Source organism: Drosophila arizonae, chromosome 2 (genome assembly GCF_054131065.1).
Source record: "Drosophila arizonae isolate 15081-1271.41 chromosome 2, UAZ_ARI_1.0, whole genome shotgun sequence".
Lineage (NCBI taxonomy): Eukaryota > Metazoa > Arthropoda > Insecta > Diptera > Drosophilidae > Drosophila > Drosophila arizonae.
This window is the reverse complement of record NC_142922.1, coordinates 20,864,138-20,885,897: the sequence shown is the minus strand read 5'-3', so window position 1 is coordinate 20,885,897 and position 21,760 is coordinate 20,864,138. Positions and strand designations below refer to the sequence as shown.

The following is a 21,760-nucleotide window of genomic DNA, read 5'->3' as shown; positions in this document are numbered from 1 at the left end:
ATCGCATAAAGGGCGAATATTGACGAAAAGAGTCTATAGGAAACGTAGCAAAATTAAATATTTATAAGACAGAGCGAATATTAAACAGAAAGAGAGCGAGAGGGAAAATAACATATGTATGTATAAATAGAGTTTGCAAAATGATAGATGAAGAGAAAAATTAAGATTTTATATATACAAGATAGAGAAGGAAGTTGAAAGAGAGAAAATCAAAGAGATAACCGTAAAAGAACGAGAAGCCATATATTCAACGGATGGACGTAAAAATAAAATGAAAGAAAATTTGGAGATAAAGTAACAATGCAAACGGCAATACACTAATACTAAAGACGATAAGAATAATTATAAAAGCTTAAGCACACAACACTGAGAAGTCCAATAGCTAAAATTTTATAGTCAATATTTAATGACCGGAACTACGAATTTGTAGTCCAGTCAGACTTTTTCAATTTGAATTCACTCACGAGAAACTAGGTAATCTATGACTGATCACTCTTAATACGTGTTAGGGTATTATATAGTCGACTACCCCAACATTGCTGCACTTTGTTGTCTGCGAGAGTGTAACAACATTTGATTTGCCAAAAATACAAAAACAAAAAAAGAAGACAAAAAATTGGCAAAGCTTTTGTTGCTTGTTTTGACACTCATCATGAGGCGGCATCCCGCTTCTGACCTATGCGCCATGTTCACACGCTGCGTCCGCTTGATTGGCCCGGAGGGGCTGTGGGCATGGATGTGGGTGCGTGGCATCTCTCAGCCCTGACATAAAAAAAAAAAACACACACACACAAATTTTATTTTTGCGCTGATATCGCACCTACCAGCAATAAAAGTCATCAGGGAAAATTGAGGCGCTACGAAGTGCCATTTGCTCGCCTTGATTTAGTAATCAAAATTATTTACATGTACATATAATACTTTTGGATCGAAATCTTGATATATACGCACCAACATGAAGCTACGTATTTTGTGCGCATATCTCATCTGCGTAAGCGTCTACAGTGTATGCTCGGAAAGATGATCTCGCTATTGGGAGGGGCGCAACGGACGGGCTCAACTATTAGTAAACTTTCAAATCTCTAAAGAATCTTCTTAATTGTTTTAATTTAAATGATACATAATTTGGTTGACTAAGCGCGCGCTCGATATGGCTCGTTTACGGCTGCTTTTCCTTCCGCTTGCGCTGCAGCAATTTGCGCAGCATATTGAAAGAGCTAAGCACAGGCACCATGACCGGCAGAAACAGTGGAATGTATATGGCATACTTTTGCTCGTCAGGAAAGTAGAGCTGTGCCAACAAGCTGGCGTCAAAGAAGCCGCGCTCCGAGGCCACAAAGGCGCGCTTGGCCAACGCCGAGGCATTCAGCAAACGATGCTCCAGCAATGCGGCCTTGGCAGCCAGAATGTCACTATGCGACTTGGTTATGGCGGTGCCCACTTGATCGTCAATCACAATGTAGCTGATTTGATCTGCAAAACGAAGCGTGACACACATTAAATATGAATCTAATTAGTCCTAACTCGGCTCTGCTTTACCCAATAGCTTGATCAGACTCTGCAGCGTGTTGCTGGCCGTGGCAATGTGGCGAATAGCGCTGCGTCGTATATAGGATTCGTATTCCCAGCGCCTGGGCGCCAGCTGCTCAATGTCCACTGTCTTGACGCCAGACACTTGCACCTCACTGCTGATGTCCAATAGCTTCTGCAGCTGATCCAGCATCACCTGCATATTATCATTAGTATTCACATAATATTGCATGGCTGGCTCATCGTTCATATAGGCCATGCAGACTCTCTCGGGCGGATTGGCTATTATGAAGCCGCCCCAGGGTGGGGAAATGAATGCATCGACGCCATCACGCGTTAATATCTGATTTTTGTTATTGTATATGTGGAGCGGTGCAGAGCTGCAGGGCGGTATATACACCACCAAGTTGATGACGGGCTTGTCCGTGATGCTCGCGCTCAAATTTTGTGCTATGGATGTGAGCAGATGCGGCAGGGCTGACTCCTGCAGAGCATAGTGGCGACCCAATTTGGTTTGATCGCGCACCTGCTTCAGATCGGCTTCAAGGGCCACACGATATTTCCACTGAGTGCGCACTGTGTAGCTGGATATGTCAGAGATTTGCGCCAGGAAGGGCTCTATATAAGCTGCAATTGCAAGTGATTAGAGCGAGCTTGAAAATCTAAAACGAACTTACTCTGCGCAGCCATCACGACATTCCACTTAGCATTGGTGATTTTAGGCTTAGGATTTAGGACGGATATAACCACATCGTAGTCAGGCTGGGGAGCCTCCGACTTGATGCCCATGCGCTCATCTGTGCTGAGTATCTGATTGACGCGATAGGTTTGCAGAATTTTTGAATGCAGCAGCTGCGCCATCTTATTGGAAGCTGAAAGGTGAAAGATTTGCAATGCTTCAAGTGGAAATTTCTAACCATTGCCATCGCTACTTACTGACATCGGTGCGCATCAGCGCCGAGCGCTCAGTGGTTAGCAGCAACTCATCCTCCAGCTTGGGCCACTCAATGAACATGAAATCTCCCACGCTTTGCGGATGCTCCTGCAGCAGCAACTTCTCCAAAGCGGCCGGCGTATGGGCCTCGGCTGCCTTGGCGAATGGCGACAGCTGCTTGAACTCCATAATCCAAACATCTAAATGGACATAGTCATTAGTAATGGTTTCATGTCATGCTTATGATAAATGATGTGTTTTTTTTTTTTTTTGACATACTGCTGTCTTTAAATGCGTTTTGCAGCTCCGTAATGAGCAGCTGGGCGCGATCTGGCTGCTGCGTATAGATGGACACATGTACAACTGTTTTGATGGGATGCTCGCTGAGGCGCAGAATGGCAGACGAAGGCAAGGAGACTCTGGGAAAGAGAATTCAAATTTGTAGATTGTGAATGCAGTGAAAACTGTATTAAAGAGGAATTAGTATAGAGTGTGCTAAGAGATAAGTGAGCTATCGCCATAGAAGATGATATATAAGTTACTGTAACGAATGACTCCACTTGAAGCTCCACTCTGCTTCCATGTAATCACAAACATCCATCATAGTGAGTTTCCACTGCAGCTGACTCACCTGTAGACCGTGGTTGTCTTCCACCACATGGGCACGCCAATTCCAACGATGACCACAATGAACGCAATCGTTGCAGCAATGCGGTACTTATCTGCAATTAAAACAAATAAAAAACCAAATCTGAATGATAAAACAATTAGGGTAAAGAATTTTTGCTAAAGCTGAAAACTGATTGATAAAACAATTAGGTTGAGGAATTCATTTGCTAAACTTTTAAAAATAATTCGCGATTTGCATATATAAAATTCTTGATTGCTTGCGTTTCTTTATACATCACTTTATTGGGCATTTCATTTAGTGGCATTCCCGCTTGTATACAAACAACATTTTCTCGCTGAGCTTTAGAAAACAGAATATTAATATTTGTGCATTGCGCCAGTTTGAAAAACAATTTATGGCTTGTACGTGCGGCGGCATAGTGTGGACAAATCATCGCAATTATTCCTTATAGCTGCAGGATATTACAAAAACCGGGCCCTTGTCCAGCGGCGTGTTACGCGAAACGTATTTGGTGAATTTGGTGGTGCCCTCGCAGCGATAGACAATGTTCAGGGCATTGTCCACGGGAGTTATTGTGAGGAGGACGGAGTCATCTTGGCACTCTTCGTCGTCCTCTGTATCGTCAGTATTATCAATGCTTTGGTCGGTATCCAAACCGTTCCTGTGGGCCGTGCGCTGCTCCACATCAGGTGAGAGATATGTGATAACCGCCGCACCCTCCGCTGCGTTCAGATAGTAAACCAAATCCAGGGTATTCTCCTCGCTGACTAGACCGTCGCCCAGCACCGTGTAGTTGCCGTGCGACCAGCGCTGCAGCTCCACGCTGCAAGTGGGCGTAATGGCATCCACGCCATACAGATCCAGATCGGTAAAGTCGCGCAGCAGCTGAAACATGGCATTGCTACGGAACAGTTGCAGCAGCTCCTGAACAGTGCCCTTGGCGGTGTCCAGATCCATCACTTCATAGTTGTGCGCATTGGCGGGTCCTTGTCGTCGCCAGCTCAGCGATTCATCGTTCAGCAGTTGAGCGCGAGCCAATTCGAACTTTTCGCGTTTGAAGAACTCATACAGACATATCTCCGAATTCTCCTCAATCCGCTTCTGTATGCTGCGACGCGTGGCTGCCTTTAGGTAGACATCGTTTAGAAGCAATCCCAGTCTGGGATTATTATTCACATTCGGCTGCAGGTAGCTGAGGCGAGGGAAGGCGCGCGAGGAGTCGGCCATGAAGGCCTCGTTGGTGGCGCCATGAAACCAGCCATTGATCGTCAAACGGGGATAGTCAAAGGTCGTTACCTCTCCCACTTGGTGGAAGGAACGTGAGCCAACTTTAAAGAATGCGAACTGATTATTTTTGGGCGCAATTTTCCGTTGCACTGGAAACTGTGGATAGCACTGCTCATCACTGGAGAAGATTTCCAAGCAGCCGCCTTGCTCCGAGCTCCACTCCTCAACGCCCTGCCAAGGCGACAGATAGTAGATGAAGGCGATTTGCCTATCCTTCAGCAGATCATCGTGCACCAGCAAGTAGTCGCCGCAGCTGTACATGCTGCACGAGGCGGACACATAGTCTAGCTTCAGATTTGTGATGTCCTCAAGCCATGGTCGCACTTGCTTTCGCAGCATCTGCAGAAAGTTGGTGAGCAGCCGGCACTCGAGCATATTGGATAAATCGGTGCTCTGATAGAACTCGTACAAATCCATTTGCTTGCGCGACCAATGCACCTTGTTGATCATTTCGTCGACCAAAGCACGCGTATTATCTGCCTCTAGGAAATTTGGCAGCAAGCTTATTTGGAATGGTTCGCCATAGATTTGTGCACCAGTCGTCTCCTCTGTTGTGCTTGCCGCTTGCTTGGTCCACGCTGACTGCAGCCATTGCGTCACATCCTTTTGCTGATAAGCTTTGTTAAGTGCCAGCTGCACGTCTGCGTCGCCCGCTCCAGACGCCGATTCCAGCGATTCATTGAGCCTCGCCAATTTCTTTTGTGGACCGTCGCTGTTTGGCACGGCCGTTTCCTCGCCCGTTTTATCTGCAAGGGCAACACAATGAATGACATTGCATTAAGCATTTAAACAGAAAGGCATACCTTAAATTTTAATGTATGGCCAGCGCACACACCTATACACACGCACACACACGGACGAGCGGTCTCTATTGAACTCGTTGTGCCGGCACATTTATCATTTATACGCAGTTCTTTGCTACTTAAATGCTGGTTACGTATGCTTCCACTCACCTTCAGTTGTGTCTTTGCGCTTGGGCTTCATAGAACTAGTTTCTTCCATATTGTGTATTTGGGTATTTGTAGAATTCAATTTTAATATGATTAACCAAATGAAACATGTACATTGAGCGTCTAAAGCAAAAACATCGATGTCTCTGACTGACAGCAAACGACGATTCGATAAGTATCGATTACACACACATGCCGGTAAAGTGAGATAACAGAACGCAGTAGGGAGGCAACAGAACGCAAAAGTGAGGCAACGGAACGAATTGCTGAAGAAATTTAACAGCACAAGTTGAGCGATCGTTCTACTGCCAGTTCGTTTCTATTTGTTGATAGTGTAGAGTGTTGGACTTGTTGCAGTGGTTCTTATTTCCACGTACAAGCACTTTAATTAATTAATCGTTCAACGACCAGCAGCAGCACACATAATAATGTTTGTTCGAATTTGTGTCAAGCTATCCGCATTTATAGCTCATTAAGTGTTTTATTTAGGAAGTGAAGAACTAGTCGGTAGGTGCATAAGAATGAGAAGTTGAACTATTTTTGGTGAAAATTTGGGTGGCAATGCCGTACGATGACCTTGGAAGAGTAGGCCCTAAATACAACACGTTTATAAAAACAAACATATCATATGCACTGGTGTGTTTGTTTATGCGTGTGTGTGCCCATTGGAATGTGTGAATAATTGGAACGTGCTGCTGAGTTAACAGTGGGCTGAAACAGCTGACTGCCACCTGATGAGACAACGGGTGGGAAAGAGAGACCTGTTTACTCTGAAAGGGTGTGGGTGGGGGTGGGGTGGAGCTATGATCTCATTGTGCTTTAGTTTAATCACAAATTTGATATTCTTTTAAATAAATTAAATAGCTCCAATGGGTAAGGATCAGCATTTACTTGAAGCAGCCCGCAGTGGGGATATAAAAACCGTTGGCAAATTATTGGAGCTGATGTCCAAGCGACACGGTCCCCTGTCCAGGTGAGCACAGTTGTTGTATCAGTATTAGAGTTACCATATACTATTTATAACTTCTCTCTCTCTCTCACTATCTCTCTCTTTATTTAGCTTTCGTCGAAGTCTCAATATCAACTGCCAAGATGTCAATGGATATACTTCATTGCATCACGCCTGTCTCAATGGGCATAGCGCCGTCGTTCGCCTGCTGCTCGCCCACAATGCAGAGGTGGACGTGCCCGATATACGTGGCACAACACCGCTCTTCTTGGCCTCCTGGGCGGGCTATCAGGATATTGTGAAGATGCTCCTATTTCATAGCTGCAAGCCGGCCAATCCGAATGCCCAGACAATTGATAACGAGACGCCGCTGCATTCGAGTGCCCAGCACGGGCACACCAATGTCGTGGCCATATTGCTATCCTATGGCGCCGATCCCACCATACGCAACAATAGCTTTCAGACGGCTCTGGACTTGGCTGCACAGTTTGGCCGGCTGCAGGCGGTGCAAACACTGCTGCGCGTCGAGCCCGATCTGATTGCACCTTATCGCCGTCATGACGAGGATGAGGTTGCCGAAATGCTTGGCTACTCGCACCAATACTCGCCCACGCCCACCAAGCACATCTTCACGCACACTTGCCTCCACCTGGCCAGCCGCAATGGCCACAAGAAAGTGGTCGAAACGCTGCTAGCAGCTGGCGTTGATGTCAACATTCTAACCAATGCGGGCAGCGCGTTGCACGAGGCAGCGCTGTGTGGCAAGAAGTCGGTGGTGGTAACCCTACTCAGAGCTGGCATCGATGTCCATGCCACCGACGGCAACGGACGCACTGCCCTCGAGTTACTCTCCGACTATCCACCTCATGTGACCTACGAGATTGCGGCCATCATCAAAGGTTCGCAACTTGACTGAAATAAATATGATTAAATTTATCCTGTGATTCAATTAAGCTACGCAATATGTAACATACTGATTATAACCCCAATATATTTCTATATATATTCTTGATGAGGTGCAATATATGATTACAAATAAAACACCCCGATAGAGTAGATATATGCATATATATTATATGAATAGTAATATATATTTATAAAGATGATTTAGAATAGGTATTACGGAATGTGTAACTCTCTCTATATATATACTTTCAATCTGCAGTAAAATATTGTATTAAAATAAAACTCTTCGATAGAATATACATATATATGTACAAGTATATAGAGAGAGAAAGAGTATATGTATATAGTTTTAAAACCAATAATTCCTATAAGTATACCATGATTTAGAGTGGGGCCCATGACTGGGCTCTCTTTGTGTTGACATTCTAACACCCACACGGATTGTTTACTTTCAGAATATACGGAGTTGACTGAGTCACAGATGTTGCGCAGAAATCAAACGCAGCTGGTCAACCATATCGATTCGTCGTCGTCATTGCCGAAGCGCCTCTACGAGAAGAATGTACAGCGGCCGAAGCAGGCAAAGCTCAGCGATCCATCCAAGCAGAGGAAGTAAGCCAACGCACGCACTAACCACTGAACCACTGAAATACATGTGACACGCCCACATGCACCCAAGTAACTTCTCTCTCATATGCGCCCACATTAAATACACATGTTATAATTTGTGAGATCAATTAACGAAATGCAGGCATTAATTTGTATGTGAACTCCGATCGGCTCCAGAATAGAATTCATGCTCATCATCCTATGTCACTTGCACGCACACTCACGCACGCACGCACACACTCACACACAGCGTACTCAATTGGTTGGTAGTTCTTTTAATTATCACAGCGCCTTCATATAACGGGTCTGGTCTTCTCTCTCTTTATCTCTTTCTCTCTCTCTCCCACATAACACTACTACCACCCTCTCAAAAAACAAACTGTAACTACTTGACTGTAGCAAGCAAGTTCCTCCACCAAATGGACTTTCGCACTCTTTAAGCTCGTTGGATAATTACATCAAAAGGCCGCCCAATTACTTGGACATGAAGCCCATTAGGCCACAGAAGTCGGTGAGCGATATGCACACTTTAGAGCCCCGCGAGGAGCTGTGGTCCAGCTATAAGCCAGTCTACAAGCTGCCGTATCAGAGCGCTCTACTTGGCTCAGCGCAGACCTTTTCCAACGGTTCGATACCCTCGCGCTCCTATGAGTACATCAATCTGCTCAAGCCCAGCTCCAGCAGCGAGGAGCGGAGCAACCACAGCAGCGGCTGTAAGTTCTTTGACATGCCCTAATCCCAATCCTTAACTTAACTACTTGTTTTTGCTTATTAGCTGGTGCGCCTCAAGCACAACCTCGATCTGACTATGTGGAGATGAAGGTGCAAACTCCAGTGCAAACTCCAATGCAAGCTCCGTTGCAAGCTCCGGTGCCCATGCCGCGCACGCGCCTAAATCTTGACTATGAGAACATATTGCCCAGGCAGGCTGTAGACAACAACAACAACAATAATAACATCAACAATAGCATCAAGCATATAGCTCGCCACTCACCCACACCCGACTATCCGCCACCCACTGTGGTTGAGGCTGAGACCACGATCTTTAGTTTTATGCAGCCGCCACGTCTAGATGACTCTCAGATCTCCTGCAGCTCCGATCAGGTGGAGGAATTCGTGGGCGATGAGCCATTTGCTGGCCTCTTTAAGGGCTCAACTTTGAATTTGGCGCTAGATGTGGTGGATGGGCGTGGCCTGCGTTCGCCCAGCATGGTGAGAAACGTGAATGCATTGAATCCACGGCGTAGTCTGTCTAAGCAGCGATTCTCCACAACTGGCGAGGATTTTAGTGCTTCGCGTGTGTGGGCCGAGATTGATACGATCTTCGAGAATATAGGCAATGAGGTGTGCATTGTGGAACCAGAGCCGGGACAGAAAATGGAGCAGGAGGTGGATGAGGACCGGGAACAAGAGCAGGAAATGGAGCAGCAACAGGATGAGGAGATGCACAGTGAACAGCTGCAACCTGGCTCTATGGAAGACGCTCGCCAATCGCTGCACATACGCAATCCGGAGGATTTGCTGCTGGTCAAATCGCCAAGTCCAGCTTCGCATTGGTGCCATTCACCCTATACGCTGGTCTATGGCGAAATACATTACTCTGTTTATGTATATATAATTTATATCTTCATTTATATTCAACTGCTAATTGAATTGAATGCTTGCAGTATCTGGGCTCAACAGTCATCAGGCAGTTGCAGGGCACCATTTCGACGCGCAAGTCCATCCAGAAGCTGAAGATCGATGAGAAGCTGAAGGCAGCTTCAAGTGTTAGCGACATCAGTTTGCTGGAGAATTGCAATACATCCACCAAGTATCTCAAGGCAGCCAATCTGCAGACACGCCTCCAGGTGGATATCTCTGTCTCCTGCATGGGCGTCAAGTTCATAGATCACGAGTTAAAGGTAAGCTACCGGAACGATCTGCCAGCTAGGTTACTTTATTTTAAATCTATTTTAGACTGCCATTTGCTCGCACGACATAGAGAACATCAATTGCGTATGCCAGGATGCGGAGGATATGCGTTACTTTGCCTATATAACCAAAGAGCAGGAGCTTCATTATTGTCATGTCTTTATGGTTGACAATTTGGTAGGTTGCCTTCAACAATAATTTATATCAATACATTTGTGAAATTAATTGTATTTCATGACAGGAACTGGCTAACGAAATAATTCTGACTCTTGGCCAGGCCTTTGAGGTTGCCTATCAACTGGCCCTCAGCAGTCAGAGCACCCCTATAATACAGACCGACGAGTGCTAAGCTATAACATATTTAATGTTCATACCATTGTTTTTCATTTTAACTTGACTTGCTAGTCGTTGTTGCCATCATAAAGCTGTCATTATTTAAAATAATTACGCAGTTTAGTAGTATTTTTTCAAAGATATTTTTAATAAATAACATTTTTAAAATTCAACGCCTTTTTGAAATTTTATATCGATAGACGCATGCGTACCTAACATTATCGTTGCTCATCACAAGGTATCGATACTTTTGCCACATATCGCGCGCATGATGCGTGTTAACTAACATTGGCTTTGCATACAACAATTTTGAAAGCAACGAAAAAAAGAGACGCGCACATAGTGTAAAAGAGTTTTTTGGGATAAAATAATGGAAACAACTGCAGGTAAATACTTATTGAGATGCGTTATTCTCTCAGAAGGAAAAATATAACAAAATTATTCACATAAAGCAGCTCAAATTGATGGCGTCCTGTTGCACCAGGAGTCAGGCCCACAGACGCCTGTGGCCAAAAAGACGCGACGCGCCGTTCTTCAAAAGCAGAATGAGAGTATTTTAAATAGAGAGACTGTACCCGACGATGATGAGCTCATGTCCTTGCCGAAGACACCCAGTGCATCCATTCGCAAAGCCTGCGAAACACCGCGTCGCAGTGCCCGCAAGAGCGTGCGCCCGACTCTGGACTATACAGACATCATTGAAAAGAATCTGTTGTCTTCTGCCAGCAAGGAGAAAAAGGACACTACCATTGTCGACAAGGAGAATCTAGATGAGGAGAAAACACAGAAATGGAGCGTTGCCGAGGTGGGTCGCACTTCGGGCAAGCGCAGTCGCAAATCCAAAAAGACCAAATCGTCAAAAGTTGAAAAAGAACAGCAAAAGCGAAACGACGACGAAAAAGAGCAGAAACAAGAAGACGAGGATATGAAGGAGCAGGTGGAAAATAAGGAGGATGACGAGATGAAGGAGCAGGAGGAACAGAATGAAGTGAAAACAGAAAAGAAAGAACTAGAAGAAGAAGATTCCAAGCAGCTAGAGGTAACAGAAGCAATCACAGTCTCAACATCGCCCAATGCTTATGATGAAAATAAAAAAGAGAAATGCAACGAGGAAATAAGAGATAAGAAACCTTTTGAGCCAACTCCAGTGGAGATTAAAGTGGAGCTGTGCCCAGATATAATAGATAATGATGTTAAATCTGTTCAAGAGCAAGATCAGAAAATAGCTGTATTTAAAGAGAATGATATGGATGAGCTGGGCCTGTGCCCGCTCGAAGCTGAGCATCAACCCGAAGAAGACGATGAGATGCCATCCCTCATTATGATAGATGATGGCGACACAGAGAACGAATTGAACGTCACCTTCGATGCCGATGACAAAGCGCATGCGGATGAAGTGATGCCCGCCTTGTGCATTATGGAAGAACAGCAAATTGATGTGGATCTTAAGCAACCGGAGGCTGCAGACATTGAGAGTGACTCAACGAAGCCGAAGGCCTATCGCTTTCCTACACCTTTCAAACGCAAAATCCAGACGGAATTCGCAGATTGCGAAGCCAGTTCATCTGGAATCTTTTCGGAAAATCCACGACAAAGACGCTCGAAATCAGTACCACGATCCAATGAGACGAAGGCCAAGGGAGTCACCTTCTACAGTCCCGTGGAAATGGCCAATGTCAATGATATTGATAAACGCTGGGAGAATCTGAACAACAGCAGTAAGAGCTATAAATATATCAATACCTAATCATGATCTCATCTATATTACTATCTATTCCATATTATTTTCCTAGATGTCACGAAACGTCGCAAACGTTCCAAGTCCTTGGAACCAAATCCCATGCCAAGTCGCATCCCCAAGATGAGTAAGTGCAGCAGTTTATATATCCAATTCGTATACATGTATCTAATATATCTTCATCTCCTTTCAGAGCAATATCCTCCCATAAAGTCCACAGTCACGCCCAGTAAATTAAAGGCACGTACCAAACTGCCAAATTTCGCGGCAATTCACCAAAAGCAATTCGAGAAGATGGAGAATCTGGTGGAGCACATGGAGCGCAAGGCTGTGCGTGCCAAGGTCTTAACAAGCTCTGCAGTTAAGTTGCAACAACAACAACAATCGGAGAGAACTGCTACATCAGCCATGAAGCAGACGCCAGTGCGTTTGCGTGCAGTCAAAAAGATCGAAGTGCCCAGCTATTCGTTGACCCCATTGAAGCCGGAGGAGGTGGAGCGGGTGAAGCTGCTGCCGACGCCGCGCAAGATTGTGGGTGTGACACAGCCCAAGTCATTGGTGCCGGCTCGGCCCGCTTTGTCGAGCAACAAGACGGTGCCGAGGCCGGCATTCAATTTGTCCACCTCGGTGACATCCAAGCTGTTCATTCCAGCTGTATCTGGACCAGGTAGCATTCAGAGTATAGCGAAGGTAAAGCCCGGCGACAGGGATGATACCATGCAGAACAAATTGGAAGCGCGTCGCAAGCGGCATATGGAAATGTTCAAGGGTCGCAGCGGACACGAGAAGAGAAGCGAAATTGTGCGCGGAGTTCGCTCGAATCGTCGCTTTGAGCTGCAAATGCAACATCGTCGGCAACTGGATGAGAACGCTGGTTGATATCCCAATTATTTAATAATCGTTTAACAATATATTTTTAATTCTGTATTCTTAATTGATTTTCGTTTTTATAATATATCTATATTTCTATTTTACTTCAAAAATGACTTAATTTGGGGTAAGCGAACCAAGTCATTCAAAAGTGAACGGCTACTTATCGACAATGAGCTCAAAATTCACCACACTTATCGATATTTACAAATAGCAGTCCAGCATTGTAATCGATTGCCAGCTGAGATAGGTTGAGTATACATGTTGCTAAGGCGCGCTCTGTACGCATTGGCCCGTTTGTTGAGCAACATTCGGTTTGTTATTGTGAAGATCGTTGTCGTAGCGTGCGGTCGGTGAAGCGAAATTGCGCGTGAGTCGTTTTCGATTTTACCGTTACCATTAATTCACGCAAATCTCGCCAAATTGAAGAAAAAACTACGCGTAATATTTGTCGATGTCCGTGTGTGTGTGTGTTTGTGTCCAACAAACTGATCAACAATTATTAATTGTTGCATAGAAGGTACGCAGTAAATATAAACAATAAAACGAGCGTTTATTGTTGTTCTTCCCGCCGGATATTAAAAACGCTGTTTAGCTTTGCGAGCGTGCGTGTGGGTGTGTATGTGTGTATATTTGCATTGTTAATGGATTTTCGTTGTTGTAATGCAAAAATATTTGGACAAAACTCGTTTCATATGGGAATTCAGCACACAGAAACACACACGCATTCATATTGCAGGCTTTAGTTTTCCTTTCGCCCAAATTCGTTTCCAGTCGCATCTTCCCCAAAAAAAAATTAAACGCGTTTCATAGTCGTAGTGCTAGAGGGAGAGAGAACGATTGCACCATATGTGCCGGCAGCAGCAGCAACAACATTTTGCAGTGACATTTATGAGCGGCGCTAACGGCGCTTTACCCATGCTTACATACACATGCATATGTGAGCGAATGTATTCATATGCGTACGCATCATTCACAGTTTGTTTGAGTGTTCATTTTACATATGTCGATGCAAGCGTGCATGAGTGTGAGTGCGTCTGTCGCCCTTTTAAGGCGTTTTTGTGTGGATTGTGGATTGTCTCACAGGTAGCGGCAATTTGTTTACCGTTTATGCGTTTATTGCTTATTGTGGGCTCTGCATTTGCGCGCCTCTCATTGTGGAAATTCGTGCGTTTATTTCCGCGCATGCCCAACATCCTATGGGAATTTGTAATGGAAATTAACGCGTACGCAAATACACACATGCAACTACGCACACACATGCACACACACGCCAGTTGATATATTGCTGCATTTTTAATTGATTTGCTGTCGCGCCAACGCACAAGTCGACAGCAGCTGTTGGAAATGTGTGCAAGAATTTCCGTTAACCCATTTACATCCACTGCTCAATTGTTGTTATGCGAATTTGAATAATCCTTTAAAATTAAAACATTCGTTTTACATATGTATGTAGGTATATATGTATGTATGAATAAATATGTAAAGATGGCTCTGTATCTATAGATACATGTATAGACACATACATATAAGAACATTTTTGAATTTATATAAGTGCAACGCGTCCTTATTAACGTATTTAATTAATTACTTAAAATTATTTGAATTCCTTTATAGAGTATTCATATTTCAGTATATTAAACGACCATATTAAGTGCTAAAGGCGTAGAAGCTGTGCTACTTCCATTGCTGGAAGGATTCAATTACCATTTCCAAACAACTTATGGAATATAATACAGTGCTCACTTGGAAATTGAAATTTTGGAAATTAGAATACGATTTTCCAATTAGTTTTTCCTAGAATTATATTTTTTTCGGATTGTTGTTTTACACTTCCTTTTAAAGAATTGGTATAAAATAATATTTTTTCTGCAATTTTGGCTTTTACTATCTAGATAAACAACTAGGTCACTTACTTAGATCTTACCTGACAGTCCTGTCAAAGTGTTCAAAAAGAAACTAGTCTCTAAAACATCCATTTTCAAAGCTTTATTTAAACACACGCTCTCTCTTTTTTTCTTTTGTATCTTTGCAGTGTCAAAAAGCAAAGAAAAACAGCAGCAACAACCGTAACTCAAGTCGTTTGCTAATTGGTGACATAATTTTTTTATAACTGGCAAAAAAAAAGTAGAAAAAAAAGAAAAAGGCGAAAAAGCCGACAGATAATTGAATTTTAGCTGCGGTCAAGTCCCGAACGAGACTTGAACTAATTTGATGTGAAAAGGTTTAAGTTTGTGTGTTATTTTTTATCAGCGCTTGTGCGCTTTGTGCCGTTAATTGAGGCCACTCGCTATATAATTCAACTAGCAATTTATGTCTAGCCGAGTGTCCACTGTAATTGTCTCTCGCAATGTGGCACAGAAAAGCCGCTGAATGTGAAATGTGCCGCGTGTGTCGCCTGCTTTGCCTGCTGTTCATGCTGCTAGGGGCGGCGCTGGGTGCCACGCCCTTTGCCAAGGAATACCGAAGCGCGGGCCTGTTCAAAGGCAACACGCTGATCGACATGGAACTGGATGCAGTCACCACACTGGACATGGGCGCCGAGAAGCTAGAGAAGGCATCAGGAGGCGGCGGCGGCGGCGGAGAAGAGGAAGCAGTCCATTCGGATGATGTGGATAATATGATAGGATTCAAAGCAGAGTCGTCGGTGGTATTGCCAGGCGTGCAGCTAAATTCAGGTGAGTTTCCATTAAATTTCGACGTAAAAAATTTAATGTTAATTGAAAATAAATTGTTAAAGTTGAAGCACGTTGGTGAAATAAATAGCAATCATTTACATTCGACTTACATTAATCTCATCGGAGATTCTGGGAAATACTTGATGTGAATAAGATTAATCTTATAAGCAGAATATATTCAGTTCACGTAAATCTTATATTATGGTAATATAATGGAGAAATTTACTTTCACATTATAGTTAACATTTATGTTAATTTTATTGCCTATTTTAATTGATTGCTTTTCAACTGTTACACTATATAAGTTGATGAGAGATTTGCAAATGTTAACCGAACGTTAACTTGTTGGTCTGTTAATAACAGAGTTACTTAACATACTTTTTCAAAATATTCACATTTTAATTGAATTACTCAGTAAGAGGATTATTTTAAGTGATTATATAGAAAATATATCAAAATCATATGTATACATATGTATACAAATATATAATCTCTATATCATATCATCTGAAATGGTGGCTTACTCATCAGCTGCCAGGTCAAAAACAAAATAATTGTGGCATATTTCGGAAAGCTCAAAATTAACGTTCGCCAGGCGTCAAAGAGCGGCACAGTCATCATTTCTTATGAGAGACTCAACGCGAGAAAGAGCGACGGGCTACATAGAGAAAGAGATGGAGAAAGGGCAAGCTAATGAGCGAGTCAGGCAGCCGCCAGATGAGGAAAGTACTTTCATTTTCACGCTCATAAACGAGGCCTGGCTGGCGTATAAAGCTCGCAAATGTTGTCATAAAAAGCGACGCAAGTTAAGCCGCTTAAATGACATTTAAATAAAAAAAAAAAGAGAAGGCTACAGAATAGGCCAAGAGGCAAATAAATAAAAAAAAATAAAAATAAAAAAAAAACAAAAACAACAGCAATGACAATAATAACAACAACAACATCAACAACTAAAGTAGCGTCCCTTTCACTGAAGAGAAGCGCTGAAGCGTTTGGGTCTGTTTGGGGACACAGGAAGCGAGCACTTGGGTTCCGTGTTCCCAAAAAGTAAATGAAACAGAGAAGAGACAAATCTGAGAAGAAATAAATATTGAGGAAGAGAGACAGAGAGAGAGAGAGTGTACAGCACACTTCTCTCGCAGTGATTACAGTTTAATCTCGTTATAATGAGCCAACAGAATTTGTTGAAGCAGCAGCGGATGTGCCGAGCGTGCCGCAGACTCGAAAGCGTTAAGCTGTGCGGTTGACATCCTGGATAGATGGATGGATGCCCCAGCTGGGGGCAGCGTCTTCGTGAAGTGGTTGCCCAGCTATTGAATTACCAGCCGGAGAGACCACAAAAGACAAATACACAGACCAAAGACAAAAGAGTGAGACAGAGAGACAGAAAACACACGCATGGAACTGAACTGAACTGAAAAAGAGCAGACGGAGGGAGGGACGGTAGAAATGCACTTGTTGGAAGCAATTTTTTGAAATACGATGCCACGATGGCAAGGCGCAGGTCATAAACAACCGAAACGACAGCCGAACAACCCAACGAGACGGCAAAGTGTTGTAAGATAAGGTTAGATAAGCGCCGTCCCATAATACCTGAGACGCACCATATATTGAATCGAGTTGGAAGTCGAAGCTGGAAATTTGAAATTGGAGTTGGGGCTGGGGTTCCAACCTGAACCTTTCCTGGTGAGAGCGGCAGAGCTCAAAGCATGTGAAGACGCGCTGAATTCGATAAGGAGACCATGAATGGAAGTGCTGGATATGTGGAAAATTTGTGTGTAGAAGTGTAATGGATATGTATAAAGGAATATATTAATGTTTGGGGTGGAGAGTTACCGAGTTTATTTTACTAGAAAGGTAGTTAACAGGAATTAGTATTCCCTTTAAAATAGACAACCATATTTGACTTGAAGATCATAAATGGAATTACTATAAATGGGGTAGACATGCTCTGCATACAAATATGTATTCAAGGTGAAAAGTTATAGAAATTCAACATCCACTGTATATATCCAGGGAATGAAATGATAACTCCTATTGTCTGTAATTGTAGTCCTCAATATTATTAAAAAGTATATCTGCCTGCTTAAGCCACTCTGTGCTGCACTAATACTAAAAAGTTAATACATATAGCTGAAGATTCAATCACTAGCGGGCTCTGTTACCACATCAATGTTAAGCTGGAATTTCCGTTTAGGCATTTCAGTTTGTTATACGCTATAAAATGCAATGGTTGAAATAGTTTGCCAAATATTCAAAGCACTCAAAGAGTCTGCAGAGCTAACAAAATTTTGTTAGAGTCTACCTGAGCGCCCATAAATGCTCTCTTTCGTAATTTTTTGTTGGTGCTTTTTTTTTTGGGGCAGATCCGGCAGCAACAGCAAGCAACAACAGCAGCAGCAGAAGAAACCATAAAAATGTCTGCAAGGCACGCAAACTTTGGCCCTGGCGGGGACCTGTTTTTGGATGATATTGGGATTCGCCCGGGCTTGGGGTACAGTACGCAGGAGTCGCCAACATATCTTAGCAGGAGGCTCTTGTCTGAGCTGTGAGCTGTGGCTCTGAGCTCTTTGGTCTTTCAACTCTTCTCTGCACAGTGCTGTGGCATTTACTTGTATATGCATTTAGATATGTTCAAAGATACTTGGAACTTGTATCTCAGCATAGCAATGTATGTGTGTGTGCCTGTGTTTATGTGTGTGTGTGTGTGTGTGGTGCGAGTCTATGGCAAACAAAGACAGCCGACAATCGTAAAAACTAAACGACGGGAGTATTTATGACGCTCAGTTTAAACAGTTTATACGGCAGTCTCCCAGTGTGTCTTGTTGTATATAGTCTCTGTGTGTGTGTGGATCAAGTGCCAAAGTCAGCGACGAGGAGTTCTTTACATTAGATAAGAACCAAGGCTTCCAACACTTGCGCAGGTCACATGCAAATGCAAATTTAGATACATAAAATAAGTTTGCAAGCACTTTGAACGACTAGCAGGTACCCTGTATTCAATAGATTGCCTGGAATTGATATTTGGTAATTGATTATTATGGTGATTTATTGTCATAATAAATTTTTTGAATTGTGTGTGCGAATCTCTGAGGTATTTCTGTATTCATTATTCGAAAATACTAAAGAATAAAATTATATATTATAAGCTGTGATTATTTTTTGAATACAATACGGTACATTTATTCAAAAACAAAATACTTTTTCACTCGACAATCTCCAATCAAGTCGCCTTAAAAGTACAAATATACCCCATTTTGGTATATACACAGGGTATAGCAAGAAATACAACGCACAGCTTCAAATAAATCAAGGCAAGTTCTGTCAGTTAGTCCGTCACAGAGTCAGTCTCTCGGCTCGCTCAGGTAGCAAATCGAGAACAACATTGAACTGCCAGTGCAAAGTGCGAAATATCCCACAGTGCAACACACACATACACTCGCATAGCATCAGCAGATGCGTTCGTCGTTAACGCTGGCACGCTAATTTGACGAAAGCCCATTTCATGGCGTTTTTCCACATTTCATGCCTGGCGATTCGGCACGCCATGACCACATGCAGCATGCTGCATGCAGCATCCATCGTGCACCTTATATCTATCTAGGCATCCACGTCTCTGCGTAGCGTACAGGTAGTTTTTAACACTCTGTCTAGTCACAACTCACGCTGCGTTTCGCCTGATCTCTTCTCGGCATTATTTTTGTTTTGTTTACACCTTTTGCAAAAAAAGTCAAAGAAACCCAAAAAAAAAGGAGATTTTAATGATTTTCTGTTCTGTTAGCCCATTTTCATTAATGTGACTCCTGCTCGCAGTGCCAAAGCAGAAGTTTTGCTCTGCTTATTTGTTTTCAAATATTACAATTGTGCAATGTACATACATGCGTCTATGTGTATGTATGTAAGTCTTTATATCGATTTGTTTACATTTATTTATGCCCCGTTCCTTTGTTTATCTTTTTCTGAAGTTTATATCTTTATGAACTTTGCCGCTTTGCCGTTTTCGGCATGGTTCAGATCTAATGTCAGCGTGTCTATAATAGCCAAGAGATGTAGAAATATAGCAGAAAATGATAAAACAAAAATATATATAATATATTATATGCGGATCAACATTGTTGTAAATATAATTCAATTATCTTTACAAAAAATAGAGAAAATAAAACAAGTTTATTATTCTTAGCTTTATTCGTTTTGGTCCCACTGTGCTTCATCTATTGATTTTATTGAATTGAAATTCAACTTTCTATGCAACGTAGCAAATGGGTAAATGGGCAAATTTACAGATTTTGATCAAGGCATTGTATTTTTTGTTTTTTGGCTTGGTTTGGCTCGAGACAAGCTACAAACTAACTACATGCCAGATATGCCACAGACAATGGCAAGTGCAACAATTTGAGGCAACAAGCAAGCCACCTACGTTGCCACAGACATTCAGACAGACAGAGTTTGAATTTAATGTATAAAAGCCATAAACAGGTGTCTGCCAATGTATTTACATTTTGAAAAGCAACTAACGGCTAACGGCTTGTTGCTTGTGGCTAACGCATGTACAGCACCCCCAACTCCACGACATTTCCTCACCCACACACATACAAAGCAAATTGAAGAAAAAATAAAACCAAATGAACTTTCAGCTAGAAAGAAAGTGCCAAAAAAAAAAAAGAAAAGAAAGAAACAAAAAAGTGAATGTTCAACAAGAAAAATACGCTAAAGATAAAAGATGTAACCACGCATTGTATGCAACTGAGATTGAGGGATAATGAGCACTGCTCGACTGCTAGATATCCTGTAATTAATTTGCAGCTACTCATAAAACCGATAGTTTATCCTATATTCCAATTCACTGGAATTCATTATTATAGCTCTGGAATTAAGAATAGAATTTATTTAAAATATAAACTTTAAATTATACAAAAATAAGAATTTCGTGGGCATATATTTAAATATTTATGTATGATTTACATTAATAAATCAATCTCAAAATCTAGCGCTATCGGAACTGATGATCATACATCAAATAAGCTTAACAATCAGTTGAGAAGCACATATTTCTCCTATAGTATTAGTTGTTGCCTATTAGAAACTCATACGTCACTATAAGCCCAAATATTTGTTTACTATAAATGCAGGGTATACAAATCAGTTTTTAGTTGTAGCCATGTCAACAGCATCGCAGCGTGGGCGAGGGCTGGCAGTATATGCATGTGTTAATGTATTTCTAAATGCATGCATATGGAGCATACAGACATGAAAACAACATGAAATGTAAAATTCTACATAAAATTTGACTATGCTATGTTTCTTAACCAAAACATAAATTCGAAGGGCTGGCCATAAATTCTAAAATGCGGCGCAGCTTTCGGGATTGAGCATTTGAAACTTGGGTTGTGTTGCAGCACCCGCATGCAGATGCAGATGCAGATGTTGATGTCGATGTAGATAAAACTCATGTGCAGCGACTGCATAATAAATAATCAGAGAAGAAAATTAAGAGCATTATTGTTAGATCATTATGGTTCTGTCTGACGAATTGTTGCATTGACTGACTGACTGGCTGACTGCCGTTCCACATGCAGCAACAGCAGCAGCAGCAGCGCCTAATTGAAATAGAAATCACAGACGAGCTGCAACAGCCATAAACAGACGCACAGATGTTTCATTTCATTATTTGACTCATGCTCTTGCCCTCTCACTCTTTATCCCACATGCGGTCTCTCTCTCTCTCTATCTATCTTACTCATGTGCGTGTAGCTGACATTTGAACTTTGAGCGCGCAACCGCAACAGAGCTCCAAGAAGCCTCAGGCTGACTTGTCGAACCACGTTGAATAAATATACCTAATTTTTTTTTCTTTTAAAGTGAAAAACCAATATTTGGCTTCTGACCTAGAAATTTGGCTTTCTTTTTTTAGCATTCTGGCATCTGCTTATTTTTTGATCTAACATGAATTAATTCATAAATATTACTGAATATTTTAACAAGTTTAATAACTTAGAATATTTTAACTATAATTTTGTATCGAAAGCAATCGTATATTGGGAGTGTAGAAAGTTTTTTTTTGTTAGGTTAATTTTAAAATTCTTAAAAAACTTAAATTAGTTTACAAGGCAGTCAAAATATTGATTGATATATTATAAATAAATAAGAAAACGTATATAGAAAAAAGTTGAATATAATAATGAACAAGAAAAGAAAATTTCTTTTTACACTTTTCCTTTGGCTTTCAGCAAAATCTGATTTATTAAAAAAAAATAAAAATAAAAATAAATAAATAAAATAAAAAGAAAAAATAGAAAAATCAACATCATCATTGCAATTAATTTATATTCCATTTTCTTGCAGTGTTGGTTCCTCAGCTGCAAATGAATTTCGCTTAAGTTATAATCTCTATTTCGTTCCCTCCCTTCTTCTTCTTCTTCGCCATTCGAGAC

The 21,760-nt window shown here is 42.1% G+C and overlaps 4 protein-coding genes across 8 annotated transcripts in view; 3 read left to right on the top strand and 1 right to left on the bottom strand.

Annotated features, from left to right (window-relative positions):
* Window positions 1–1,083: 1,083 nt before the first annotated feature.
* Window positions 1,084–5,507, bottom strand: LOC108621760 (prolyl 3-hydroxylase sudestada1-like). Of its 2 annotated transcripts, XM_018019256.2 has the most exons (7): window positions 5,336–5,504; window positions 3,096–3,186; window positions 2,744–2,883; window positions 2,467–2,664; window positions 2,208–2,402; window positions 1,540–2,157; window positions 1,084–1,473 (listed from the first exon to the last, which is right to left on the bottom strand). In XM_018019256.2, exons 1-7 carry the CDS (start codon window positions 5,382–5,384, stop codon window positions 1,160–1,162), a joined length of 1,605 nt encoding a protein of 534 aa, XP_017874745.1. In that variant the 5' UTR covers window positions 5,385–5,504; the 3' UTR covers window positions 1,084–1,159. The 2 variants fall into 2 exon arrangements, with proteins under 2 accessions (XP_017874745.1, XP_017874744.1); XM_018019255.2 differs by lacking the exons at window positions 1,084–1,473; window positions 1,540–2,157; window positions 2,208–2,402; ... (1 more) ...; window positions 2,744–2,883; window positions 3,096–3,186 and adding an exon at window positions 3,352–5,128 and having other exon boundaries at window positions 5,336–5,507.
* LOC108621758 (uncharacterized) lies at window positions 5,481–10,211 on the top strand. 3 transcript variants are annotated; one of them, XM_018019251.2, is made up of 9 exons: window positions 5,481–5,839; window positions 6,197–6,305; window positions 6,393–7,180; window positions 7,643–7,799; window positions 8,196–8,509; window positions 8,572–9,404; window positions 9,464–9,700; window positions 9,756–9,887; window positions 9,952–10,211. In XM_018019251.2, exons 2-9 carry the CDS (start codon window positions 6,202–6,204, stop codon window positions 10,057–10,059), a joined length of 2,673 nt encoding a protein of 890 aa, XP_017874740.1. In that variant the 5' UTR covers window positions 5,481–5,839; window positions 6,197–6,201; the 3' UTR covers window positions 10,060–10,211. The 3 variants fall into 3 exon arrangements, with proteins under 3 accessions (XP_017874740.1, XP_089318918.1, XP_017874741.1); XM_089462792.1 differs by lacking the exon at window positions 5,481–5,839 and having other exon boundaries at window positions 5,857–6,305; XM_018019252.2 differs by lacking the exon at window positions 5,481–5,839 and having other exon boundaries at window positions 8,238–8,509.
* A 77-nt stretch (window positions 10,212–10,288) lies between these two features.
* On the top strand, window positions 10,289–12,755 carry Mink (Mitotic spindle and nuclear protein). Of its 2 annotated transcripts, none has more exons than XM_018019254.2 (4): window positions 10,289–10,429; window positions 10,499–11,761; window positions 11,837–11,908; window positions 11,975–12,755. In XM_018019254.2, exons 1-4 carry the CDS (start codon window positions 10,414–10,416, stop codon window positions 12,658–12,660), a joined length of 2,037 nt encoding a protein of 678 aa, XP_017874743.1. In that variant the 5' UTR covers window positions 10,289–10,413; the 3' UTR covers window positions 12,661–12,755. The 2 variants fall into 2 exon arrangements, with proteins under 2 accessions (XP_017874743.1, XP_017874742.1); XM_018019253.2 differs by having other exon boundaries at window positions 10,496–11,761.
* A 201-nt stretch (window positions 12,756–12,956) lies between these two features.
* T48 (FU domain-containing protein T48) overlaps window positions 12,957–21,760 on the top strand; it is a 39,891-nt gene continuing 31,087 nt past the window's right edge. The window contains exons 1-2 of the mRNA XM_018019258.2: window positions 12,957–13,171; window positions 14,687–15,329. Of these exons, the coding sequence (XP_017874747.1) occupies window positions 15,002–15,329 (328 nt within the window). The 5' untranslated portion in view covers window positions 12,957–13,171; window positions 14,687–15,001. The remainder of the gene's footprint in view (window positions 13,172–14,686; window positions 15,330–21,760) is intronic.